At 58.2% G+C, this 22074-nt stretch overlaps 7 protein-coding genes across 7 annotated transcripts; 3 read left to right on the top strand and 4 right to left on the bottom strand.

Annotated features, from left to right (window-relative positions):
- Positions 1 to 34: 34 nt before the first annotated feature.
- CMQ_7562 (succinate:fumarate antiporter) lies at positions 35 to 1115 on the top strand (the record flags this gene model as incomplete). The annotated part of the gene is made up of 3 exons (XM_014314567.1): positions 35 to 89; positions 152 to 199; positions 253 to 1115. 3 exons carry the CDS (start codon positions 35 to 37, stop codon positions 1113 to 1115), a joined length of 966 nt encoding a protein of 321 aa, XP_014170042.1.
- A 176-nt stretch (positions 1116 to 1291) lies between these two features.
- Positions 1292 to 4078, bottom strand: CMQ_7657 (40S ribosomal protein; the record flags this gene model as incomplete). Its single annotated transcript, XM_014314662.1, has 7 exons — positions 1292 to 1690; positions 1772 to 2358; positions 2528 to 2571; positions 3101 to 3131; positions 3206 to 3903; positions 3974 to 4014; positions 4070 to 4078. The coding sequence occupies 7 exons, from the start codon at positions 4076 to 4078 to the stop codon at positions 1292 to 1294; spliced, it is 1809 nt and encodes a 602-aa protein (XP_014170137.1).
- A 273-nt stretch (positions 4079 to 4351) lies between these two features.
- Positions 4352 to 12285, bottom strand: CMQ_7711 (acetyl-carboxylase; the record flags this gene model as incomplete). Its single annotated transcript, XM_014314716.1, has 6 exons — positions 4352 to 4639; positions 4673 to 5928; positions 5981 to 10857; positions 10924 to 11189; positions 11248 to 11618; positions 12114 to 12285. 6 exons carry the CDS (start codon positions 12283 to 12285, stop codon positions 4352 to 4354), a joined length of 7230 nt encoding a protein of 2409 aa, XP_014170191.1.
- Positions 12286 to 13326: 1041 nt separating this feature from the next.
- CMQ_7084 (nuclear distribution protein) lies at positions 13327 to 15349 on the bottom strand (the record flags this gene model as incomplete). The annotated part of the gene is made up of 2 exons (XM_014314089.1): positions 13327 to 15051; positions 15122 to 15349. The coding sequence occupies 2 exons, from the start codon at positions 15347 to 15349 to the stop codon at positions 13327 to 13329; spliced, it is 1953 nt and encodes a 650-aa protein (XP_014169564.1).
- Positions 15350 to 17672: 2323 nt separating this feature from the next.
- On the top strand, positions 17673 to 18288 carry CMQ_7261 (O-methyltransferase; the record flags this gene model as incomplete). The annotated part of the gene is made up of 2 exons (XM_014314266.1): positions 17673 to 17936; positions 17983 to 18288. The coding sequence occupies 2 exons, from the start codon at positions 17673 to 17675 to the stop codon at positions 18286 to 18288; spliced, it is 570 nt and encodes a 189-aa protein (XP_014169741.1).
- A 60-nt stretch (positions 18289 to 18348) lies between these two features.
- CMQ_7313 (O-methyltransferase) lies at positions 18349 to 19075 on the top strand (the record flags this gene model as incomplete). Its single annotated transcript, XM_014314318.1, has 2 exons — positions 18349 to 18495; positions 18608 to 19075. The coding sequence occupies 2 exons, from the start codon at positions 18349 to 18351 to the stop codon at positions 19073 to 19075; spliced, it is 615 nt and encodes a 204-aa protein (XP_014169793.1).
- A 476-nt stretch (positions 19076 to 19551) lies between these two features.
- Positions 19552 to 20451, bottom strand: CMQ_7209 (glyoxalase family protein; the record flags this gene model as incomplete). Its single annotated transcript, XM_014314214.1, has 1 exon — positions 19552 to 20451. The coding sequence occupies one exon, from the start codon at positions 20449 to 20451 to the stop codon at positions 19552 to 19554; it is 900 nt and encodes a 299-aa protein (XP_014169689.1).
- Between the last annotated feature and the right edge of the window lie 1623 nt (positions 20452 to 22074).

Raw genomic sequence — 22074 nt, 5'->3', positions numbered from 1 at the left:
TCTCTCGTCTCGTCTCTCCCCATCCCCGACAGTCATGGCGTCAAAGGAAGGCCAGAAGAAGCCCACCTCGGCAGCGATCAACCTGGTCGGTGAGTGTCGGACTCTGCCTTTTCACGTGACCGCTGCATGTCCATCCTTGCTAACCTGACAGCTGGCGGTGGTGCTGGCATGATGGAGGCGCTGGTGTGCCATCCTCTAGGTAAGACCCCGTGCCGTGACAGCCGGCCTCTGGCCACTGCTGACAGGTCATAGACACGATCAAGGTGCGGATGCAGCTGTCTCGCCGGGGCAAGGATGCACCACGACGCGGGTTCGTGCGCACGGGCATGGAGATTGTCAAGCGCGAGACGCCGCTGGGCCTGTACAAGGGTCTGGGGGCAGTGCTGACGGGCATCGTGCCCAAGATGGCCATCCGGTTCTCCTCCTTCGAATGGTACAAGACGCTTCTGGTGGGCGACAGCGGCAAGGCGGCGGACAGCAGCAAGATCTTTGTGGCCGGGCTGTCGGCAGGCGTGACGGAGGCCGTCGCCGTCGTCACCCCGATGGAGGTCATCAAGATCCGGCTGCAGGCACAGCACCACAGCATGGCCGATCCGCTGGATGTGCCCAAGTACCGCAACGCCGCACACGCGCTCTACACAGTCGTGCGCGAAGAGGGCTTCGGCGCGCTCTACCGCGGCGTCTCGCTCACGGCCCTGCGCCAGGGCAGCAACCAGGCCGTCAACTTCACGGCCTACTCGTACTTCAAGGACGCCCTGCGCCGCTGGCAGCCCGAGCTCGATGCCAGCCTGCCGCTGCCTGGCTACCAGACCACGCTCATCGGCCTCGTCAGCGGTGCTATGGGCCCTCTCAGCAACGCCCCCATCGACACCATCAAGACCCGTCTGCAGAAGACGCCTGCTCAGGAGGGCGTCAGTGCCTGGCGCCGCGTCTCCCTCATTGCTGCTGACATGTTCAAGCAGGAGGGCTTTCATGCCTTCTACAAGGGCATCACCCCGCGCATCATGCGTGTGGCTCCCGGCCAGGCTGTCACCTTTACCGTGTATGAGTTCCTTAAGAGCAAGCTCGAGAAGAGCGGGCCGCTGTCCGTCAAGGCCGACCATTATGAGGAGTAGGCTTTTGTTTGGCTTTGGACTTGGTATATAGAGCAAGAGGCATTGGGTGTGTGCAGTCATAGCATTGCTTAGTCATGATGTGTCTGCTATGTGCTTTTTCTGGTTTGTCTGTGTGGCCTGTTTTTGTGTGATCTGTTGATCTGGTCGACACAATACCCCAAATCCCGACCCTCCGTTTACCGGCCTGGCCGCTTGGGCCGGCTAAAACCCCGACGCACCTCCACCTGTGGGTGCAGCTCGGCCAGCACGCCAGCCTCGGTGATCTCGGCCGGCTCGTCAATCTCAAACTTCTTCTCAAGCGTGAGACCAGCCTGGCCCTCGGCCACGTCTAGCACGGCCCGCTTCATCAGCGGATACATCATGCGGAACTTGATGGCCCGCGAGCCGGGTGTGGCCGGGTTTGTGTAGAAGAACAACAGCGGGCTGCCCTTGTAGCCACCGTACTCATGGGCGAACCGGAAGAAGGTGAAGCGCGGCTCCGTGGCCGAGATGGCCTGGGCCAGCTGCTCGATCGTCGTCGGTGCGGGCGAAGGGGCTGGTGCGAGCTCGACCACCTCCGTCTCGGGGTTGATTTTCTGTTGGTCAGAAAGAAGAAGAGAGAAAAAAGAAAAAGAAAAAAAGAAAAAAAGAAAGAAAGACCGATAAAGGCCACCCACCAGCATCACCACCGTGGACCCCTCATCGAGGCTGCGCAGCGCCGCCACTGCATCCGGCTCGACCGTCAGCTTCAGGCCCCGGCTCAGATGCACGTCGCGCGATCCGGTGCCGTGGCCAGCTTCCTGCTCGGCCCGCTTGACGTCGCCCAGCGTGCGCTCCTCCTCGGTCAGCGGGGCCTCCATGGCGTTGTGCGCGTCATGGCGCTTGAAGCCCTGTCCGCTCAGCTCCTCCGCCGTTGTGGCAAAGATGGTCTCGCGGAAGTGCTCGCTGCCGAGTTCACGGACCAGCGTCAGCCGCGTCGAGGCAAACAGCATCTTCTGCCGCACCGGCGCCGCGTCCGGCACATATGTTGCTGCCACCAGCCGTGGTGCCGTGTCGTACCGCCGCAACAGGATGTACGCCGCCTCCTTCTCCTTCAGTCGTGGCACGAGGACGGTGTCGACGAGAGACGAAAAGGACGTCGACGACGACGGCGCCGACAGAAAATCGACCGGCGTCAACGACTCGCCCGTGATCGTCACCAGCAGCCCAAAGTGCTCACTCGACTCCAGCAGCGTGCCGAACTGCGCCAGGAGCTCCTTCGATGCTGCACCCCCAAGCCGCGTTAGCAACAGCCACAGCTGCAGAACAATTGGGCCGGCGAGAGCTTGCCTGAAATTCCGGACTGCATCGCGTCGACGTTGCACCGGCAGACTTGTGCAGACGCACGGCAGACAGGGCTGATTCAATAAAAGTATACCAGCTGAAACACAAACCGGTCCAGCCGCAGTCCGTCTTGTCGTTGTACCGGGATAGCTGCCTTTGGTCTTCCAAGGCGCGGTGTGAAGCTACAGAGTACAGAGAACGGAGTACAGAATCATGCGTCGCAACCCCGCTAATCACACAGTCTCCACCTGCAGCAGCTGTCCGAAACCGGCTGCCAGCTGGCATATGCACACTACCGTTTTAGGGAGTCGACCCACTATTACGCTGCCAGGTTGAATGAGCTTCAATGCTTTTTTCTATGTATCTGAACGTGTAATCCGAATTTGCCCTCGCTTGTACTCCGGTAACTAGAAATCGATATAAAGCAGCTGGTGATGCGCCCTTTGAATACAGCGTGCTGCCGGACCACGAGCACGCCAGACCGGCAGCCGCCTCCCAGCCTCCCGGTGGCGCACGCCGTGTTCGTCCAGCAGTCATGGTGGTAGGGGCGTGCGTAGCATCCTGATGATGAGGCGATGTCTGGGGTATTGTATACGCCCTGGCCCTGTGCTTCAGACGAGCAGGATTCTGTGGTCCTTGTTAGCAGTGGACCCGGAGGATCGGGAGGGGGAGCGTGCACGTACGCGTTGACACAGCCGTCGTTCTCGGGGTTGTCTGTGATGCTGTCAGTCAGTCTGTCTTTTGTCTTTTGGCCCGTTCGCCTGTCTTCTGCAGCGGCAACAACGTACTGGTGATCTGCGCCCAGCGGCCCCACACGACCTTGCCGCTCGTCGTCGTCATGCCCAGATCGCTCACGTTGACCTCGATGATGGTGCCCTTGGTCAGGACGCCCAGGCGGGTGTACATGGGATCCTGTGGGTTCTTCTTGACGCTGAGGATCGGCAGCTGCACCGTGACGGCCAGGCCGGGATGCGTCACGTTGGCCCGCTTCTGGCGCAGCGCCATCGGCCGGATGAACCGCTCTAGCTTGACGGGGCCGCGCACAAAGTCGGGACCGACAAACGTCGGCTTCGTGATCATCCGCTTCCACGCCTTCTTCTTCATCTTCTTGCCCGTCTTGACGACCGAGAAGATCTCGGCCTCGGATATGCCCCGCACCTTGGGCAGCGGCACCGCAAACCGCGCCGCCTTCTCGTTGCGCTTCTGCTTGATCGCCGTGCTCAGTGCCTTGGCGTTCCGCTCGCCCGCACGGTCCAGCAGATAGTGCGGCACCGCCTCCCGGTTCTCGTCGTCCTCCGGCGGCGCGTCCGACGACTTCACGTTGCGCGCCTCGTGCGCCCGGATCGTCTTGCGCATCTGGATCTTCTCCTTCCGCCGCACCTCTTGCTGCATCTTGGCCCGCAGGCCCCGCAGGTTCTGTGCATCGCGCGAGTGTCGGTGGCCCTCACGCGCCTGCTTCTTTCGCGCACGCTCCTCGTGGTCGAGGCTGTCGGAGAGAAAAAACAATATCAGCCGAGAGAGCAAACAGAGACACATGTCCATTTTCGTATACATACCGCCTGCCGTTAAGCTTCACGTGTCTCTCAATGTAATCGTTCTGTGTCTGTCAGAAGTCGCCCATCCAGCTCTGGACCGTGTATCGGACTACCCACCTGCGGCATCTTGACTGTCAATGTTGGCCGGTTCGATGCTGTTCTGCAGAACTTGCAAGCGGGCAGAAAATTTACTTGCTTCGAATTTTGCCAGTATCTTATCTGACGTATCTTATCTTATCGATAGCTGGTCACGTGATGTTGTTCTTTGTACTCCATATTGCACGACTTTATTCCGTACGGAGTACTTCGAACAGTACTTCGCACTCCGCCCTAAATCACGCTAATGCTTCCTGTCTATATCATCTTGTGTATTGAATACCAACATTGCTCTACAGTCCCCTAATCCGACAGGAACTTCAGCAGCTTTTCCTTCTCCTCGACCGGCATGACGCGCATCACCTCGCGCACGCCCTTCCAGGCCACCTCGTCCTTCTTGTTCGCGCGGATCAGCTCGCGGATATCGGCCGCAACCGTGTCGGCCTTGAGGGCCTCCAGCTTCTCTTGGATCGTTTTCTTGTGCTCCTCGTACCACAGGGCCACCTCGCGGTCGGCCTTGTCAAAGTCCGCCACGGCCGACCACGACGCCAGCAAGTGCAGGTGGCGTGCCCGCAGCTTCGCCGCCGGGCTGCTGCTGCTGCCGCTGCTGCCTGTCCGGCTGACCGAGAGAACACTGCCGCCGGCCACTGTGGCCATCTTGCGCAGGATGTACTCCTCGTTCAGCCGACGACGCGCCCGCCAGTAGAAGAAACGCCGTGCGTTCGACCACTGCAGCACGTCGCGCACGACACCCTTGGCCTTCATGCGGCCGGCGTGATCGTGCAGGTCGGCAAACTGCGTCGCAATCTGCTGGTAAATCGGCAGCAGCTCTTGCTCACGTGCCGTTAGCTGGTCCCGCAGGCCGTCCAGCACTTCGGTCGTGGCGCCGCTCTTCTGTGCTGCCGCAAGCTGCTTGCGCAGCTCGCCGTACCGGGCGTCCAGCCGTGCCATCGTTTCCAGCTGCTTATCCTTGCGATACTTGATGCCAATCATGCCGTCCGGTTCCAAAACGCCACCACGCGCTTCTTCGTCTGCGTACATCTCCATCGCGGTCGGGTTGATCGTCGGGTCGACCACGACCCACGAGCCGCCACGCAGCTCGCCAAACGGCGGAATGTACACAAAGATGGGCTGCTCGAACTTGACGAGCGCGTCCACGATGAAGCTGCCGTACTTGAGAACCTCGTTGTACATGTCGCGCTGGCCGCCCGAGAAGCCGCGCCAATTGGCCAGAATCATCAGCGGCAGCTGCTCGCCGTAGTTGAAGTCGTTGATCGCCTGCGCCGTCTTAAAGGCCGAGTTGGGGTACCACACTCCACCCGCCTCGTTCGTTACCTGCTCCATCGAGTCTGGGTTGGCTGGATCGGCTGGCGTGGTGTTCTCCACTGCTCGTGTCTCCACGCCGATCACGCCCATCGGAATGCCGCCCAGACGTGCCCGGCCAACCACCACGGTGCGCGCCCAGCCACCGAGCGTCTCGACAAACGAGTCTTTGTCGAACAGACCCGGCTGGTAGTCGTCTCCCTCCTGCCGGCCCGCAATCATCCACCGCACGTCGTACGGCTGTTTCTGTGGCGGCGTGTAGGTTACGTCGCGATTCCACGAATCGGTCGAGATGCTGATCGGGACCGGGTTGTTTCGCTTGTCCGGCACGTACGACATCCACTCGACGATCCGCGACACGCCCTCCATGTCGTCTCTGGCCGTCATGTGTGTCACGCCGTTGCGGTACATGATCTGCGTGCCGCCAAGCTGCAGGTTCGACGTGTACACCTCGCGACCCAGCAGGTTGTTGAGCGCCGGCGCACCCGTCAGGATGATCGGCTGGCCTTCTACCTGCACTGCCCGCTGTCCCAGACGGACGAGATAGGCACCGATACCTGGCTTGTCAGTTGACCGTGAAAAACAAATCGAAAGAAATCAAACACTCACCAACAGAACGGCACGTCACCAGCGTCACCGTAAAGATGTCGTTGTACGCTCGGCTCGTCGCGCCGGCAATCAAACCGGAGCCGCGCAGACATTCGACGCCCAGACCGTCTTCGGCCCCGATGATCGTCACAATCTTGTTGCGCTTCTCGCCATCTTCCGTCACCTCCTCCGTGATCACGTGCTCGCCAAACTGCTTCTTCGCCGCGTCGTCGAGATAGAGGTACTTGAAGCCCTGGTGCTGCCGAGTCGCGTCGTTCCACGCAACCTTGAAGTACGGCATCAGCTCGTTGGCCAGGCCCAGACGCGCACCCGAGTTCGCCGACAGGTAGATGCGCGGAATTCCCAGCTTGCGCGCCAGCTCCGTGCACTTGTTGAAGAAGTTGTCCTCCTTTGGCCCAAACGACCCGATGCTGTACGTGATGTCGTTGGCCACGATGATGAACTGCCGGCCCTTGGCGTACTCGGGCGTGCGCGCCGTGATGATCCAGCCCACCATGCCGCACGTGTTCAGGCCCGGATCGCGCGATACCTCCGTCAGGTTGTCGTGGTCGTCCAGCACCAGCTCCGACAGGTCGATGCACTCACCGGCTGCCGGCTGCCTCTCGCCCAGGGCTGGGTTGTGCTTGACCACTTTGACCCAGCTGTTCTGGAAGGCCTGGCGGAACACCTCCGGGAAGTCGTACACGTACTGCGTGCCCATCAGATGGGCCTTGTACCGCTTCGGTTGCAGCCAGTTCTTCGTCGGGTATGGGATCGACACCGGCAGCAGGTGCATCGAGCCCATCTTGGTCGTTCCGCCGATCGAGTAGAAGAGCCACTCGCCCTTCTCCGACTTGCGCTCCGCGTACATCTCCACCTGGATCACGTAGCCCGACGTGTTCGTGATCAGCACGCGCAGCGGATACGGCATCCCTGTCTCCGGGTCCGTGCAGATGATCCGGATCTCCACCTGTGCCACCCGAAGCCGCCAGCCACGCGGTCCAAATCGGTCCAGGAAGCCCTGCAGAGTCTGCTCCACCTGCTCCGGCAGCAGCGGGAACACGGGCGTGAAGTTGAGGAACATGTGGTTGAGATCGGAGTTGTTGTTGCCGATGATCTCGAGCGCATCAAAAATGTCGTTGACTGTCCGATCTGCCTCCGAGACCAGGTACTCGGCCGTCGGGATCTCGTCGCGAACTCGGCCGGGACGGATTACCACCCGCGTAAAGTACCGCTTGTCCGTCTCCACGCCCTTGCCGATGGCCTCATACACGTGGATGCTCTTGTTCTCCGTAAACACTGGCCGGATCTTGAACTTGGCCAGACGTGCGAGCTCGAGCTGGAATGCAAGCGCGGGCTCGCTGTGGCGAATGCTGTCGTCCTCCTCGTAGTCGGGCCCCCGGAACGTGTAGTAACCCGGGTTCGACCCGTCCTTGTGGCCGCCGATAAAGGTGATTCGCCGAACCCGACGGGAAAACAGCTCGTCCTTGAACTGCTCCACAATCGGCTTGATCACCTTGAGTGCCTCCTGGTCGTCCATGTTCTCCGAGTCTCGGATCGCCACGTTGACCACGGCCGAGAGCTCATCCACCCCCGTGTCTACACGAGCTGGAACTGGCCGCCGCTTGCCCACCAGTCCGGACGCCAGCGTGCTGGAGCTACCGGCGCCTGGGCTCCGCTTGCGAAGCCTCGAGCCGCCAAACGGCAGTGTATCCAGCGCTTTGGAGAGAAGCTCCTCCACGTCGTCCAAGTACCGACACGGCACGATGACACCCCTGCGTGTCGGCTCCTCCTGCGTCTGGCGCGAGAGGTACGACATGTCGCTGATCGAGCTGATGCGCTTGAACCCATAGTCGGTCGGAGTGGCTGGCGTCGCCGGCGACGACGGCACGGCCGAGTGCAGCGGCAGGCCAAACTCGGACTGGCCAATCTTCCGCAGCGCAAAGTCCCAGGTCATGAAGAGCGGTGCCTCCGACTCGTCGCTGTGATACTCGATCTTCTTGAGAATGTATGCGCGGTACGACCGCCGGATGTAGACCTCTAGCGCCGCAATCGACACCCACGTGTCCTCGTTGGCAAAGAACATTGGCAGCACGTCAAACACGTTGAACTTGGAGTCCACCAGGTCCTTGATCACGTCCTGGTTCGGCTCGCGATGCTCCCAGCCCGACTCGCCATACTGCGTCTCCACCACGGACGACCGCAGAATCAGCTCCATCTGCGACCGCCGCTCCTCCAGAGATGGGAGCGCACACTGGATCAGGATCTCGCGCGCCTTCAGCGACACCTTGGATGTCTGCCGCGACTCGAGCTCCGTCAGCTTGCGCAGCACCGGCCGGAGGTACTTGCCCACATTGCCCACGTTCGGCTTGTTCGGCCGGTACTCGTCGATGATGGCCAGCACAAGTCCGTTCTTGGAGCTGACCCGGCTGTGAGACAGCACCGTCTGCACCACCGTGAGTATGTCGTCCTTGTGCTGGTCCCGAAGCTTTAGAATCACCTCCTCGTCCTGCAGCCGCCGCCCGGAGAACAGACGCTCTGTATCTGCGTAGATCGACAACAGCGACGAGATCACCGTCAGCTCCCGCACCTTTTGCCCGTCCATGTACAGGTTCAGCACATCGGTCAGGGGGGCCAGCGTGTCGCGCAGCAGGGCTGCGTCTGCCCGCTCGACGTGGTCGTCCACAAACTTCTGGAACGCCCGGAGCAGACTCTTGGCCGGGAACTCGGCGTCGCGTGTCTTGGCACGCTCCACGATCTGCGTGAACTGTGCATCCAGCTTCGCAGGCATGCGCGCGTGCAGCGCAGAGAACTGCGCGTTCCACTCGCTAAAGGGCAGCGACGGGTCCCGCAGCACCTCGACAAGCTTGGTCAGCGTCTGCACCATGACCATCTGGTTGTCGTATCCGCGCAGGATGTTCTCGAGAATGCTGTACAACACCGCGAACCGCTGCGACGGCTTGGTGCCGACAACAACGGGCGGGCCCAAGTCGGGCAGCTTCTCGACAAAGCTCTGGGCTTGCTTCACACGACTCGGGTCGTCCAGGGCTAGGATGCCGAGGATGTCGCCGGCTTCCAGCGTCGAGCCAGGCTGCTTGATCAGCTGCACAAAGCCATCCTCCTGTGCGACCAGGGGCATGTACATCTTCATCACCTCGACCTCGGCAAACGTCTGGCCAGCCGACACATGGTCGCCGCTCTCCACCGTGTATTTGACCAGCTTGCCCGGGCTCGGCGTCCGCAGCTGTGTCGGGTCGTTCTCCTGCTCCAGCAGACAGGTCTTGCCGTCGACGGAGAGGCGCGTGGCCCCGACTTCCTCCTTCCAGTACACGTTGTGGCTGCGGCCGTCGACGAGAATGAGCAGGCCACCGTCGCTCAGGGCACGGACACCGACCAGACACCGAGAGCCGTTGATAAAGAGGGTATAGCTGTCCAGGCTGGACCGCGTCACGGTGAACTTGTACCGGAAGCCTTCGTAGATGAAGTCGACGGGGAAGACGGTCTTGAGAATGTCCTTGGACGGGACCTGGCCCCTCTCCAGACCGGTGCGGTACTCGGCAATGCAGGCTTCGCTGGCAATATGGGCCTTGGTAGTGGCACCGCACACCACGGCCAAGACGGGGTCAGGCCGCTCGGCCGTGAGCTTCTTAGAGATCAGCTCGTCGAGCCAGCCGGTTGTGATGGTGTTGTCCTCAAAGGCTTCTGTCTCGAGCAGCTTGATCAGGTACTCCACGGTCGTGCGGAAGTCACCGCGAATGCTCAGCTCCTTCAGGGCCACGACCATGTGTTTCCGCGAGGCCGACCGGTTCTCGCCGTACGCAAAGATGTGGCCGAACTGGCTGTCGGAGAAGCTGTGGATGCCGCCAGCCGTGCCGACAGAAAAGTAGCCCCAGACGTTGGAGCTACTGCGGAAGTTCAGGTCGTGCAGCACGCCGTTGGACGGCTTGAAACCCTCGCCCGGGTCCTCGGAAGTGATCCGGCAGGCGGTTGTATGTCCCTTGGGCGTTGGCCGGCGCTGGGTCTTGCCGCTCTCCTCGTTCTTGAATTCAAAGTCGATCTCGGTCGTGGTCTTGGGGTCCACGCCATACAGTAGCCGAATGTCGCTGATCCGGTGCAGTGGGATGCCCATGGCGATCTGGAGCTGGGCGGCAGGCAGGTTCACGCCACTGACCATCTCCGTGGTCGGATGCTCGACCTGCAGACGGGGGTTGAGCTCGAGGAAGTAAAACTTGTTGTCCGAGTGCGAGTATAGGTACTCGACCGTGCCGGCAGAGACGTAGCCGACAAGCTTGCCAAGCCGCACGGCCGCCTCTTCCATGGCACGGAAGGTGGTCTGGTTGGCAATGGTCACGGGTGCCTCCTCGATGATCTTCTGGTGGCGACGCTGGACGGAACAGTCGCGGCCAAAGAGCGAGATATTGTTGCCGTACTGGTCGGCGAGCAGCTGCACCTCCAAATGCCGGGCATTGCCGGCCAGCTTCATGATGAAGATGGGCGAGCCGGGAATCTCGCTGGCCGCGGCCTTGTACAGCTGCTCAAAGCCCTCTTCGCTCGAGGCTTTGCGGATGCCCTTGCCGCCGCCGCCCTCCGAGGCCTTGATCATGACGGGGAAGCCGATCTGGTGGGCCTTCTCCAGGCCCTCCTGCCACGAGTTCACACAGCCCTTCATGTAGACCTCGTCGACCACGGTGACCAGGCCGCCTTCGCCCACTGCGACCTGGTCGACACCAGTGCCGGACCATGGGATGCAGGGCACCTTTGCATGTTGTGCGACAATGGTGGAGGAGATCTTGTCGCCCAGCGAGCGCATGGCAGAGCCTGGTGGCCCAATAAACACGATCTTCTTCGGCGAGGCAGCCAAGGATTCTGGCAGCTTCGGGTTTTCGGAGGCGTGACCCCTGTAACGATGATGTCAGCGTCGCAACGATGGAAAAATCAGAAGATGGGTCACGATCAAGTCTTACCATCCGGCCCACACCGCGTGGACATCCATCCGCTCCGCCACATCGACGATCAGCTCGACATTGGCGTAGTTGTGGTTGTTGGTGCCACCGGGCACCTCGACATAGTGATCGGCCATGCGGATGTAGTCGGCGTTTGCCTGCAGATCCTCAGGAGTAGCCATGACGGTGAACTGGATGGCGCGCTCGTCGCCGAACGCATCGTAGGCCCATTTCCGGACAGAGCGGATCTCCTTGACGGCAGCAATACCGTTGTTGGCAATCAGGACCTGGACTGGGTTAGCTGGGCTGCCGACGGGCTGGAGGGGATGGAAGCGGGCGACGTACGTTTGTGATGACAGTGTGGCCGTCGTGCTTGGCGACAAAGTCCTTAACCTTGGAGTCGGGTGCGCTGTCCAGCTTGTTGCCGCCGATGAAATGGTCGGGCAACTTGCGCGTCGCGGTGTACGATGGCTTGCCGTTGGCATGTGGTGCTGACGAGCCGTTCACGGTGCCGCGCCGGGATTGCGAGGCGGCGCTGCTGCCGCTGATTTCTGTCATGGTGAAGGTGGGAGACTCGAGCAGGATCTGCTCATGGGAGGAGAGAAGGAGGGCCGAGGCCAGGACTTCTGGCAGAGACGACAGCCGGGGATGAGGCGACGGGGTGGTCCTGTCGGTGGGTATCGGAAGCGAGGCTTGACGGGAAGCGACCGGGTCGGCTGCAAGGTATATCGGTCGTCCAGAGATATACAAGCCGAGCTGGTCGAGAAGAGGGGGGGTATTACGAGGGGCAGAGGAAGAGAATGCGGGTTAGAGCTCCCGACAGGGCGGATAGACCCGTTTCGTCTAGTCGGATATGTGGAATAAGAGGAGCGGAAAGATTGGGAAGAACGGGGAGCGTCCAGACAGCAGGGAAGGGCAGTGAAGACGGACAGGTGTTTATGAAGGACGAGAGATGCATTTGGAGCAATTCTTACGGGTGTTATAATGAAAAATAGCACGGAGCAGGAAATGGAGCTTGGAGCAAGAACGAGTCGCAGGCTAGCGCGAATTGGGGGTACATTGGGGTACCTCGGATGCCGAGCCTGGCGTGGACAGGCCGGCGGGCGAGGCGCTGCCAGCTGGGGGAGGGCAGAGGTCCTATTGGCCAGGCTGGCCAGTAGCCCAGCGGACCGTTACGCGTTGAAGGTCAGCTGGAGGTCACGAGCAGGTACCTGTCGATTCCTGGTGGATCCCCCACCAGACCAGCCGACTGCCCGCACTGGCCCAACGAAGAGAGAAATATGGGAGCGTTGGGGAGGTCCCCAAGAAGGCCTGCGTCGTCTCGCTCTCGATCTGGCGAATGCTCACGGCGAGTTGGATTGTCCCAATCAGGGCAAATGCCATCCGGACTTTTGAAAAGCCCATATCCCAATTACAAATCGCATCCTGTCAGACACCCCTCCCCCACCTCGTGGATCTAGGCCGTTTGGCAGCGCCATGCCCTGTATGATTACGCTTCTCGTCGTCCGCAGGCAGAGGCTGACAGAAAAACTTCAGGGCTCGCTATCCGTGTCCACCGTGTGCAGCCTCCTCTACCGACATGCGCAGAACTGGCCGTATACTTTCTCCTTGCAGTACCGACTGTTATGTTTTACTTTCTGTATAATTTAAATTACAGAAGAATTCAATTTTATTCCGTTCTGTCTACTCCGTGGAATTTAGTTCTTTTTCCCCTTCTCTTACTGCTAGCCTAGGGCTTCCCCCAATTGTTGAGAAAAAAGGATCGCCGTTGCCCCGACATGAAAGCGCTAGCACAGTGGAAGTGCCACCTGCAATCTTACCCTTGTTGGTTAGGCTCTGCCTCGATCTTCAAACCTGCCGTCGGTCCAAAATCGTCGCACATCCCCAACAGCTTGTCCGCCGTTCTGCCTTTCCTGCAACAGAGCCGGCAGTGCGACGGCCAGGGCTTCCTTTCTTGCCGGACCTGCTGCGCCTGTATCTTACCCGTGGCGCTAGCGTTCGGATTTCCGCTCACTTGTCCTCTTCAGCGTCAGCTCCGAGCACACGAGCTCGTGAATCCGGCTGACGTGTACATCACTCGGCGCGCGCATCTATACTCGTGCTTCGTCAACACACCCTTGGCTCGCAAAGCATTGTATTGATCTATATACAGCGCGGCGTACTCCACAAGCCTGGATTATGTAATCATACAAACCGTGCACCTCATGACAAAGTAAAAGTAAAGGTTGAAAGCCAGAGTCCATCCCGGTCCCTCCAGTCCACCCGGTCAGCTCGGTCATTCTAGGCAGGGAGGGGCGGCGTAGGGCAATTCTGGCGGTAAATAAGGGGAGGGGGGAGCGCCAACACGATCAAACCAGACTCCGTGATGCGCAGGAACAGTGGTATCTTTGGAACGAAAGAAACGGGAGCGATGGGGTGCGGACATCACTTTGTGCTCATACTGGTCCGCCGGCCCGACGGCATTGGCAGTCCGCTGTTGGGTCCGCCGCTCTGCCGCCGGCTGCCTGGAAGTGGAATGCCGCTGGTGGGCGTGGACAGGTGGGCGTCGAGCCCATGGTCGAGGTCGTAGCGAGAGTAGGTGCCGCGGCGCACAGGCGTGCGATACTCGTTCGTGTCGACCTCGTCCTCGGGCAGGCCGATGCTCATCGAGTGGCCGTGCATGCTGATGCTGCCACCGAGCGACGTGCGTGGTCGCATGGGCGTGCGGGCGCTGGAGAGCGACGTGCGCGACATCGGTCGAGGGGGGGGCATTTCGCGGCCGTCATTACGGCTGGCCGGTCGGGCGTAAGACGAAAAGCTGGTGCGCGAGCTGGGTCGCGAGTCGGTGTCGCGACCGGGCAGCGGTCCAAACGACAGCCGGCCGACGCCCGTGGTCGACATGCGGGATCCCGAGACAGAGTTGCTGGCAGTAGTCCGCGTGGTGCCGGTGACGGAACCGGAGACTGACCCTGTGGGAGTGGAATAGTAAAGATGGTCATCGCCGACAGCACTGCCGGTGACAGACGAGGAGGCCGACCCGACGGTGCGCTTGCGCGACCGCACCGCGGCCGACGACGGGGCCAAGGCTGTGGGGAGGCCGCTGTCCAGCGCAGACGTTCGCGGCGATGCCCGTGGCGGTGTGGTCACGGGAGCCGGCAGCTTGGACCGCACCGAGTGCACGCGGGCCTCGAGGCGCTGCATCTGCGCCGTCAGCGACCGGATGTGCGAGAGCGAGTTGGACGACGGCAGCCGGTGCGCAGTGGCGCGCGTTGTCGTCGTCGAGGGCGGTGGCTTGGCCGCTCTGGTCGGCTTGTAGGGCACGGCAGCCGAGCTGCTGGATCGCGGGCCGGGTGTGCGTGTGGTGGTGTTGGTGGTAATGGTGGAGGGGGTGGTCTTGCCCATGGCTGCGGCAAAGGAGGACGAGGAGCCAGGCGTGAAGCGACTGCCGAACTGGCGCGACGCCGACGACGACGACGGTGACGAGTAGGCCATGGCCGTCTTGGGCCGCGGTGTCGTCAGGTGTAGATCGGCCGAGGGCAGCCGGGACCGACGGGTGACCAAGACGGGGGTCCGGGCCGTGCCCAGTGTCTGAGTGCGTTTGCGTCGCGGCGCTGATGCGTCCGACATGGGCGGAGACGGCGGCTCTTGTAGCTCGGCCAGCGTGGTACCGCCGTCGGCTATGGCCTCGAGCCCCTTGCTGTCGAGAGGTGTTGTGATCAGTGGCGAGCTCGCAGTCGAGTTGGGTGACTGGTCAAACGTCGGCGACGCCGACACCGACAGGTCCTCGGACGAGAGCGTCGATAGGTGGTGCTGGCGCGTCCCGTGCTGCTTCTTCAGCTTGTCCTGCAGGATGTCTGCCTCGATCTTGAGCTCCGACAGCTCTTCGCGCAGCCTCTGCGCATCCACCCGCAACATTTCGCGCTCCAGCTCGCCCATCTTGATCTCCTCCTCCAGTAGCACGCCGCGCTCAATCGCCACATTGTACTTGGACTCCAGGTCCTCCAGCGACGACGTCGTGTTGCGTGCCTGCCGCTCAAAGTCGTCGTTGGCCACCTCGATGTCGCGCAGTCGCAGCTGCAGCGTTCGGTTGGCGTCTCGCAGCGTCGTGATCTCCTTCTCTAGCTGGTTCTGTGCTGCGTTCGCCTCCGTCTTGGACTCCTTGTACTTCCTCTGTCATCGTCCGCCTGCTGTCAGCATCGTGGCCTGGTCTGCACGCTCGCACTCGCCCCCTCATACACACCTTCCACTCGTCCACTTCGTAGCCCAGCGCTTCCGCTTTCTCGCGCAACGTGCGCTCTCGCTTATCCGCCGCATCCAGGTCCTTTTCCAGCTCCGCTTCCAGCTCGCGGCTCGATTCGCGGAACTCGATCAGCTCGTGCTCCAGCTGCTCATACTGCACCTTGTACCACGACAGCGTCTCCTCTGCGCTCGCATCTCCACCCGGTGGGGAAGAAGGTGGTTCGGTCATCGCCGCTTGTGTCTGCGTGTCCCCCTCGTCCGATCAATCGTCTCTGAATGCGGTGCCGCCCCGGGACCCCTAGCGAAGCCCTGGCCGGAAAGAGCCTGTCGAAAATCGAACGGTTGATCGAAGGCGGGCGAAATGCGAAAGAGCGGTGTCGACAAAAAATAGACCGGGCGCACCAGCCCAACCGGAACACAGGCTTCTGCTATGCGAGACGGGGCTGCCTTTCCTTTTGTCCTTCGCCGCTTCTCACCATGTGCTCACGGCCGCACTCGCATCCGATGGATGATGTCCGGCTCAGGCGGAGAGGGGCATCCCCTATTCGACCAAACCGAGACGCGCGTTTGTCCGTGTCGGAAGCGGTGGCCACGTGCAGGCGGTGTCGCTGGAGCTGGAGCTGTCGTCGCTGTCGTCGTCGCTGGGGGACTGTCTCGTCAGTCGCCACACTTACCGCTTCGTGGGGCCGTCAGGACGCCGTTGCCGGGCGTGCGTTGTCGATGACCTGGAATGCCGCTGCTGACCTCTTTTTTGTTTTCGCTTTGATGATGGCTGACAGGCCGGCCACACAGGCCCAGTGAGAACCGAGCTAACCCACAATCGGAAATATTCGCTACCACGGGCAACCGTGCAGGCTAGCCGGCCTGCAGCCAATTACAGGCCCATGCACGGGCCTCTGCTCGAAAGCGTTAAAGAACTACCGGCCTCTTGCCAAAGCCCAGAGCAATGAGATACGAATACCATGGCCGTGCCCCCCGCTGCATAAAGGAGACCACGTCCATGTGCTGTTTCATGTCGCATTTGCTGCCTAATTCCACGGGCTAACATACCCGGTCGCATTAGACCTGCAGCCTGTTGCATCCTGCAGCTTCAGGCGATTGGGCACAGGTGGAGATCGTCACTTCCTGCCAAAGCGTCGTGCCTTTCACTTCCTCTTTAGACAGGCACTGCTCTCCAAACATGCGTCCATGTCCATTGAGCTACGGAAGAAGTGTCCATAAGTTAGAATGCGATATATTTGCCCTTTGTCACAGCGGTAGAAAACGGAACAGCACGAACACTACAATTTCCACAATATGCATAAAAACATATACTCTTTAACATTCAACCCAGATTATCCTTCGTCATACTCAGTCACGCACTCTCGTTTAACATAAGGTAGGTAAGTAATTCTTAACTCAGGCACTGACAACCTTTTCCTAGTCAGGCAACCCTCGATGTATTCCTCGTTGCGGCTCGTCGAGGGCGTGGATATGCTGTTGTGGAATGTTGTCTTGGCCAGTCTCAACGTGGTCGCCCTGCTTGCATTTTGCTTCCCTACCTTTGGCTATCTCTGCTGCCTGGCCGTACTCACACTGCTTATCATCAACGGCCTTTACGTCGTCGGCTTCCTCATGCTATATCACTTAACCGAGGTCTGCCTCAATCCTTTATTCCATATGATTGACGTGATGGTGTCGCATGCATAAGACGACCAAACCAAAGAAGTTTTGTACCCTGATTTCCATGCATTCGAAGCTGTCACGGGCTTCCGTCCAGAGTCAGAAAAATAACTTATTTGCCGTAAACGCCCTAAAATTTCACGCTCTTGGGACTAATTGATGGGTTTCTCGGTACTCCATAGTCCTCTTGCAAAAGCCTTTTTGCTACGTAAATCTTTCTAACAAAATATTTGCTATCCGCCAGACATTAGCCAGCTCATTGATTCTAGCTTACGGAGTAGCCCTGCGTTCTTTCATGACTGATGTTTTGTTTGACGACCCCTAGTAAGTCCAGGCAGGGGTAGAGAATACGAATATTAAAAAAATCAAGATGATGTGACAATGTAAAATTGAACACTGCTGGCCTACCATTTGTTCCGTATCAGAAAAAGATTGATAAACAGGCAAAATCAATATTCAATGGAGCAACTCGGGATCGAACCGAGGACCTCCAGCTCTTCAGGCTGGCGCTCTCCCATCTGAGCTATTACTCCGGATATAAGAATTTTGCGTGTAAGCTGTTTCATGAGACGCCATCTCTTGGGATAAACCGCGTGCTCTCATAGAATCCAGAAATACTAACAATCAATCTATCAAATATTTATAACAAGTTTGACGTGAACCCAGTTGAACCGTATCGTGACAGACTACGTCGCATTACTAAACGGAAGATACAACCCTGAAAATGCAGTTTCGGTAGCATGCGGTAACAGTGCACCAGTAATGGTAGACCATCTGATTTCCCCATATCTAGTCCGAACTCCGTAGTAGCATTTAATAACGAGTTCAACGCTCTACTTCCACTCATCCGGTCCCGTCTCAAGTCAGTATCCTAAAAAAGAATATCCAAGATGAATGCGTGTGCCCGTACACCCTCTTCGCCACTGGAGCTTCTCGTTGGCGATCTCAGCAGACAAGCAAAAACGCTTGCAGACTATTTCCAATCCAACGGGCTTCCCGAGCCCAGCTTTCAGCGCGATGCGCCAATCGATGTTTTATCCCCAGAGGCACCCAAGGAGATACAGGCTGTCCGGGACCAGCTCATGGACCATGCTCTACAGCTTTTCCAGCTCGTTGCTGGCCCCAGGGAGTGCTTGGAAAATGTCCAGACAAACGTGAGTATGTCTTGGTCTGAGGCCGGGATAAATTCTGACAATACAGTACCAATATATGGAAGCTCTCCGCTGGTTGAATTATTTCCATATCTTCGAGCTCGTTCCTCTGGAGGGCAATATCTCGTATGCCGAGCTGGCTGGAAAAGCTGCCGTCTCGGAGCTGCGACTAAAATCAATTGCTCGTATGGCAATGACCAACCATCTCTTTGTCGAGCCGGTACCAGGCTTCCTCGCCCACTCGGCCACCTCTGCGGCATTGACTGTAGACCAACAGCTTGTCGACCAGAGGGAGTGGCAGGGAAGAGTTTTGGCCCCTACGATAGCCTCCATGGTCACGGCGCACAAGAAATGACCCGATAGCACAGCACTCAACCGCACGGCATTTAGTGTCGCATTCGACACGGAACTGGCCATGTACGAGTACATTTCCAAGCAGCCCGACCTGCACACTCTCTTTGGTCGTCTTATGGAAGGCGTCGCCGCCAGCCCAAAGAGCAGCCTTAAGCACCTGGTTGACGGGTTTGCGTGGGGGGACCTTGGGAAGGCCACGGTCGTCGACGTAATGGCAACCATTCCTAGTAAAAGATCTGTTTGATTGAGTTTCTGATTACAACCAGATTGGTGGCAACATTGGACATAGCTGCGTGGCCCTGGCTAAAGCCTTCCCATAGCTGGAGTTCATCGTCCAAGACAGCGCGCATGTCGTCAAACAAGGCGAAGTTGTCATCCAGCAGAACAATGAGGCCGTTTCGAAGCGCATTCGCTTCCAAGAATACGATTTCTTCCAAGAGCAGCCCGTTACGAGCGCCGATGTGTACCTCTTCCGGCAAATCCTCCACAACTGGGACTTTTCGCACTCTGTCCAGATCTTAAAGAGCACCGTGAAGTCTATGAGCGAGGGCTCGCATATGCTTGTCATGGACTTTGATCTCCCTGAACCGGGCTCTGTGCCCTCGGTAAACGAGCGTGTGGGGCGCTCTCGGGACGTTGTCATGATGCAGTTGTTCAACTCATTTGAGCGTGATTTGTCTGACTGGAAACTCCTTTTCGCAGCCGTTGACCCACGGCTTAAAATCAACGCTGTGAATACGCCATTTGGCAGTTTCTGTTCGGTCATTGACTTGATTTTGGAGGGTTGATTCATGAACTGTGGTTACAGGACGATGTATGAAGCTACAGCTCGACCCAGCGGTGCATGCTGATTTATCGACTTCAGTGTCCACAGCAAACGGCTCGTACTGACAGGACTTGGGGTCGATTTTAGTGCTATGGTATACCAAAGCCAGTGTGTTTTCAACGAATGCACTAACGCAAGCTTTCGGTAGAAATGAGGGAAAAACCACTGTGTGGTACGGATCTTGGGAATGCTCTATTGTTTTTGTTCTTCGGGTACTGGATCTGATCGATATGCCGATTTCTTGTTTGTAAGCATATTCTGCTTTCAATCAGGTTGGAACAAAAGCAAGGAGCTTCTCCCTTGCTTTTGTACTTTTACAAAGACGACCATTTGAAGCTCTGAACGTGACTCGACCCGATCAGACTGCCTATCGTCAGCATTAGCTCCAGTGCAAGACGTAAGACACTTCAACACCTGCACTCCTGTCACCTCGGCATATCACGCAATTTCCCCGCCATATTGCGCCTTTTCCAGCCGAACCTCAATATACCACCCGTCCACGAACTGACCACCAACAGTCCGTGACTCGCTCGTCGTGAAGAGCGACAGCTCAATTCGCTGGCCGTATTCAAGATCCTTTTCTGAGACCGTTTCCTTGGCGAGCAGAACAAGCCTAAGCCGCGGCGAGAGCCTGTGCTGTGGCTTATCCGGGATGGCCAAGTCCCACTCGAACTCTGCCGTTTTGTGCAGAATGGCATCGTATACACGACGCAGCCGATCAAGCAGCACAGAATCAGCGACATAGATCGTAACTTCAGCCACACCGATGGCCGCTGAGGGATGCCGGGCCAGGCTGCCGCCGGCAGAGGCGTAGGGGACACGCAGCTTGCGCTCAGTCCGGTCGAGACACCAGAACGGGAGCAGACCGCCGCTCAGGTCAGATTCTGGCCCTTTGGACCCTCTTGAGATGGCCGCAGGCGAGGCAGTGGCCCACTCGAGGACCACGCCGTCGGGGGTGGTACGGCCGCCAGCCACAAGGTCTTGGTACACGAACCCGACATCGGCTGCGCGAACACAATCCTGGATCTGCTTGAACTCTTCGTCGGCTTCTTCAAACGACATAGCGAGGCTCAATGCCCAGTCTATGATGCGGCCCTCGGGCTGTGCGCCCCAGCGGTGCGATCGGCGACCAGAGTCGCCCTCGCCATTGCCTTTGCTGACAAACGCAATTAGCTCAAGGTATATGCCGTCCTGGAGCAGGATCAGCTTGTTCTCCGTCACACCACCGGCATGCTGACCGCCATCGATCACCGTAAAGGAGTCGGTCACCCAAGATGGCAGAGCATGCAGTTGTGGCCGGGGGACCAGTATCACGATGTGGTCGAGAGTGGGACTCATTGCGTATTTGGACAGTGCGGCACAAGTGCGTGGAAAGAAGAGGGGTTATGTACTCCGAAGAAATCAAAATACGGAGTATTCCCTATAAATTGATCTGTACTCCGTATCTGGCCTGCTTCGATTCATAAGATTTCGCCTCGAGACGCTGCGATTTGATGGAATCACGCCATTATCACTAACAGTAGCCCGATAACGGAGTATCTTTAAAATCATGTTGGCTTGATGGACTACGGAGTACTCTGTTAAAAGCTATTTTCATGTGATTTCAACCTTGTTACTTTCCATTGTACGACGTACGAGCACGGAAAGGAGACAGACCCTCGCTGTTTAGGATCATGTAGTAATAGCTGTTTCGCCTGACTCAACACACAGCCTGGGTGCGGACGAATATGCCCAGCGGCGCATGAACCTCCATCCCTTCGACCATCTTCGGCCCAATCTTCAGAACCAGGACTTGTATACGTCTCCAATCTCCATAGTGTCTCGCTACCAGCCGTGCCAGCGAGTGCTATCTGTGTACGTGCGAGTCCACGGAATTTCTGACGGCACTGGCGACTCTCTGGGCACTCTGAGTACAAACTGGAGGCAACTTGGCTGCGGCTCCGTACCTCAATAGCTTAGTTGCGCTTCACTTACCGCTTTTCTAGTTGCTTTTCTCGTTGCGTAACTCTTCTCTACTACTTTTTGCTTTTGTTGTTATTTGCTCTCGCTCTTTTCCAGAGAAAACTGATTCGCGGTGGTGCACGGACCATCTCGTAGACTTTTTAGCCTAGGCTCTCACTTTTAGCTTCCGAAAGCTCCTGAATACGGAGTACATAAGATACAACGATTTTCGCCCGTCATCCGTCCCTCCAACTGGAGGTGATCCCGGTCTGGGTGTGAGAGAGACTGAGAGAATTCATTCGTTGTTTCTGTCTTTGTTGAGGGGTCGGCGATGCTCCCCCTTTTGTTGATTGTGCCTGGTGCTGGGCCTGAAAGAGGGAGGTGTGAAGGAGGAAGATTGGTTATGGTGAGAGGAGAGGTATCCCCCTCTCCCTAACCTACTGAATGCAAGCACCCGTTATTGATCGTCGACATCACCCCCTTCTTTCAGCTTCTTCTTTGTGTGTGTGTGGAGAGGTCATTACAGTCCTGCGAGGGAGGCAAGAGAAGCTAGTAGCTGTCTTCCTAGAACAACGATCTTTGCCTTATTAAATGACACCGTTGAAGATGCGGGTAGAGAAGAGAAACTTCTTTCTCTTGAGAATAACTGAAATTGACAAGCTGTGATTCAGAACCATCGTTGGTGTTTGTTTAGCCTTTGGCTCTCCAATTGCTTTCATCACTGTTTATATTCACGAAAGACATACCACAAGGCGAGAATGACGGAGGCCTTTGCCGCAAGCACAGCCGTGAACAATGGGCACCTGTTGCCCTGGGAATACATTCTACAAATGGACAAGGCTACACAACAGATTCAGAAGCATTGGTGGGCCAGAGTGTTTCGCAATACAATATCAGCCAAAGAGTAGCGAGTCCTACCGATTTGTCACTGTGTCAATCTGTCAAGGCAGTTCTGGGTAGCCCGCCAAAAGCTCATCATTGTCCGTGCTGAATCGAGTGTTGCGCGGCGAGCCAGACAAG

This window comes from Grosmannia clavigera, assembly GCF_000143105.1.
Source record: "Grosmannia clavigera kw1407 unplaced genomic scaffold GCSC_173, whole genome shotgun sequence".
Lineage (NCBI taxonomy): Eukaryota > Fungi > Ascomycota > Sordariomycetes > Ophiostomatales > Ophiostomataceae > Leptographium > Leptographium clavigerum.
Note: the sequence above shows the minus strand (reverse complement) of the source record. Positions and strands in the feature narration are given on the sequence as shown.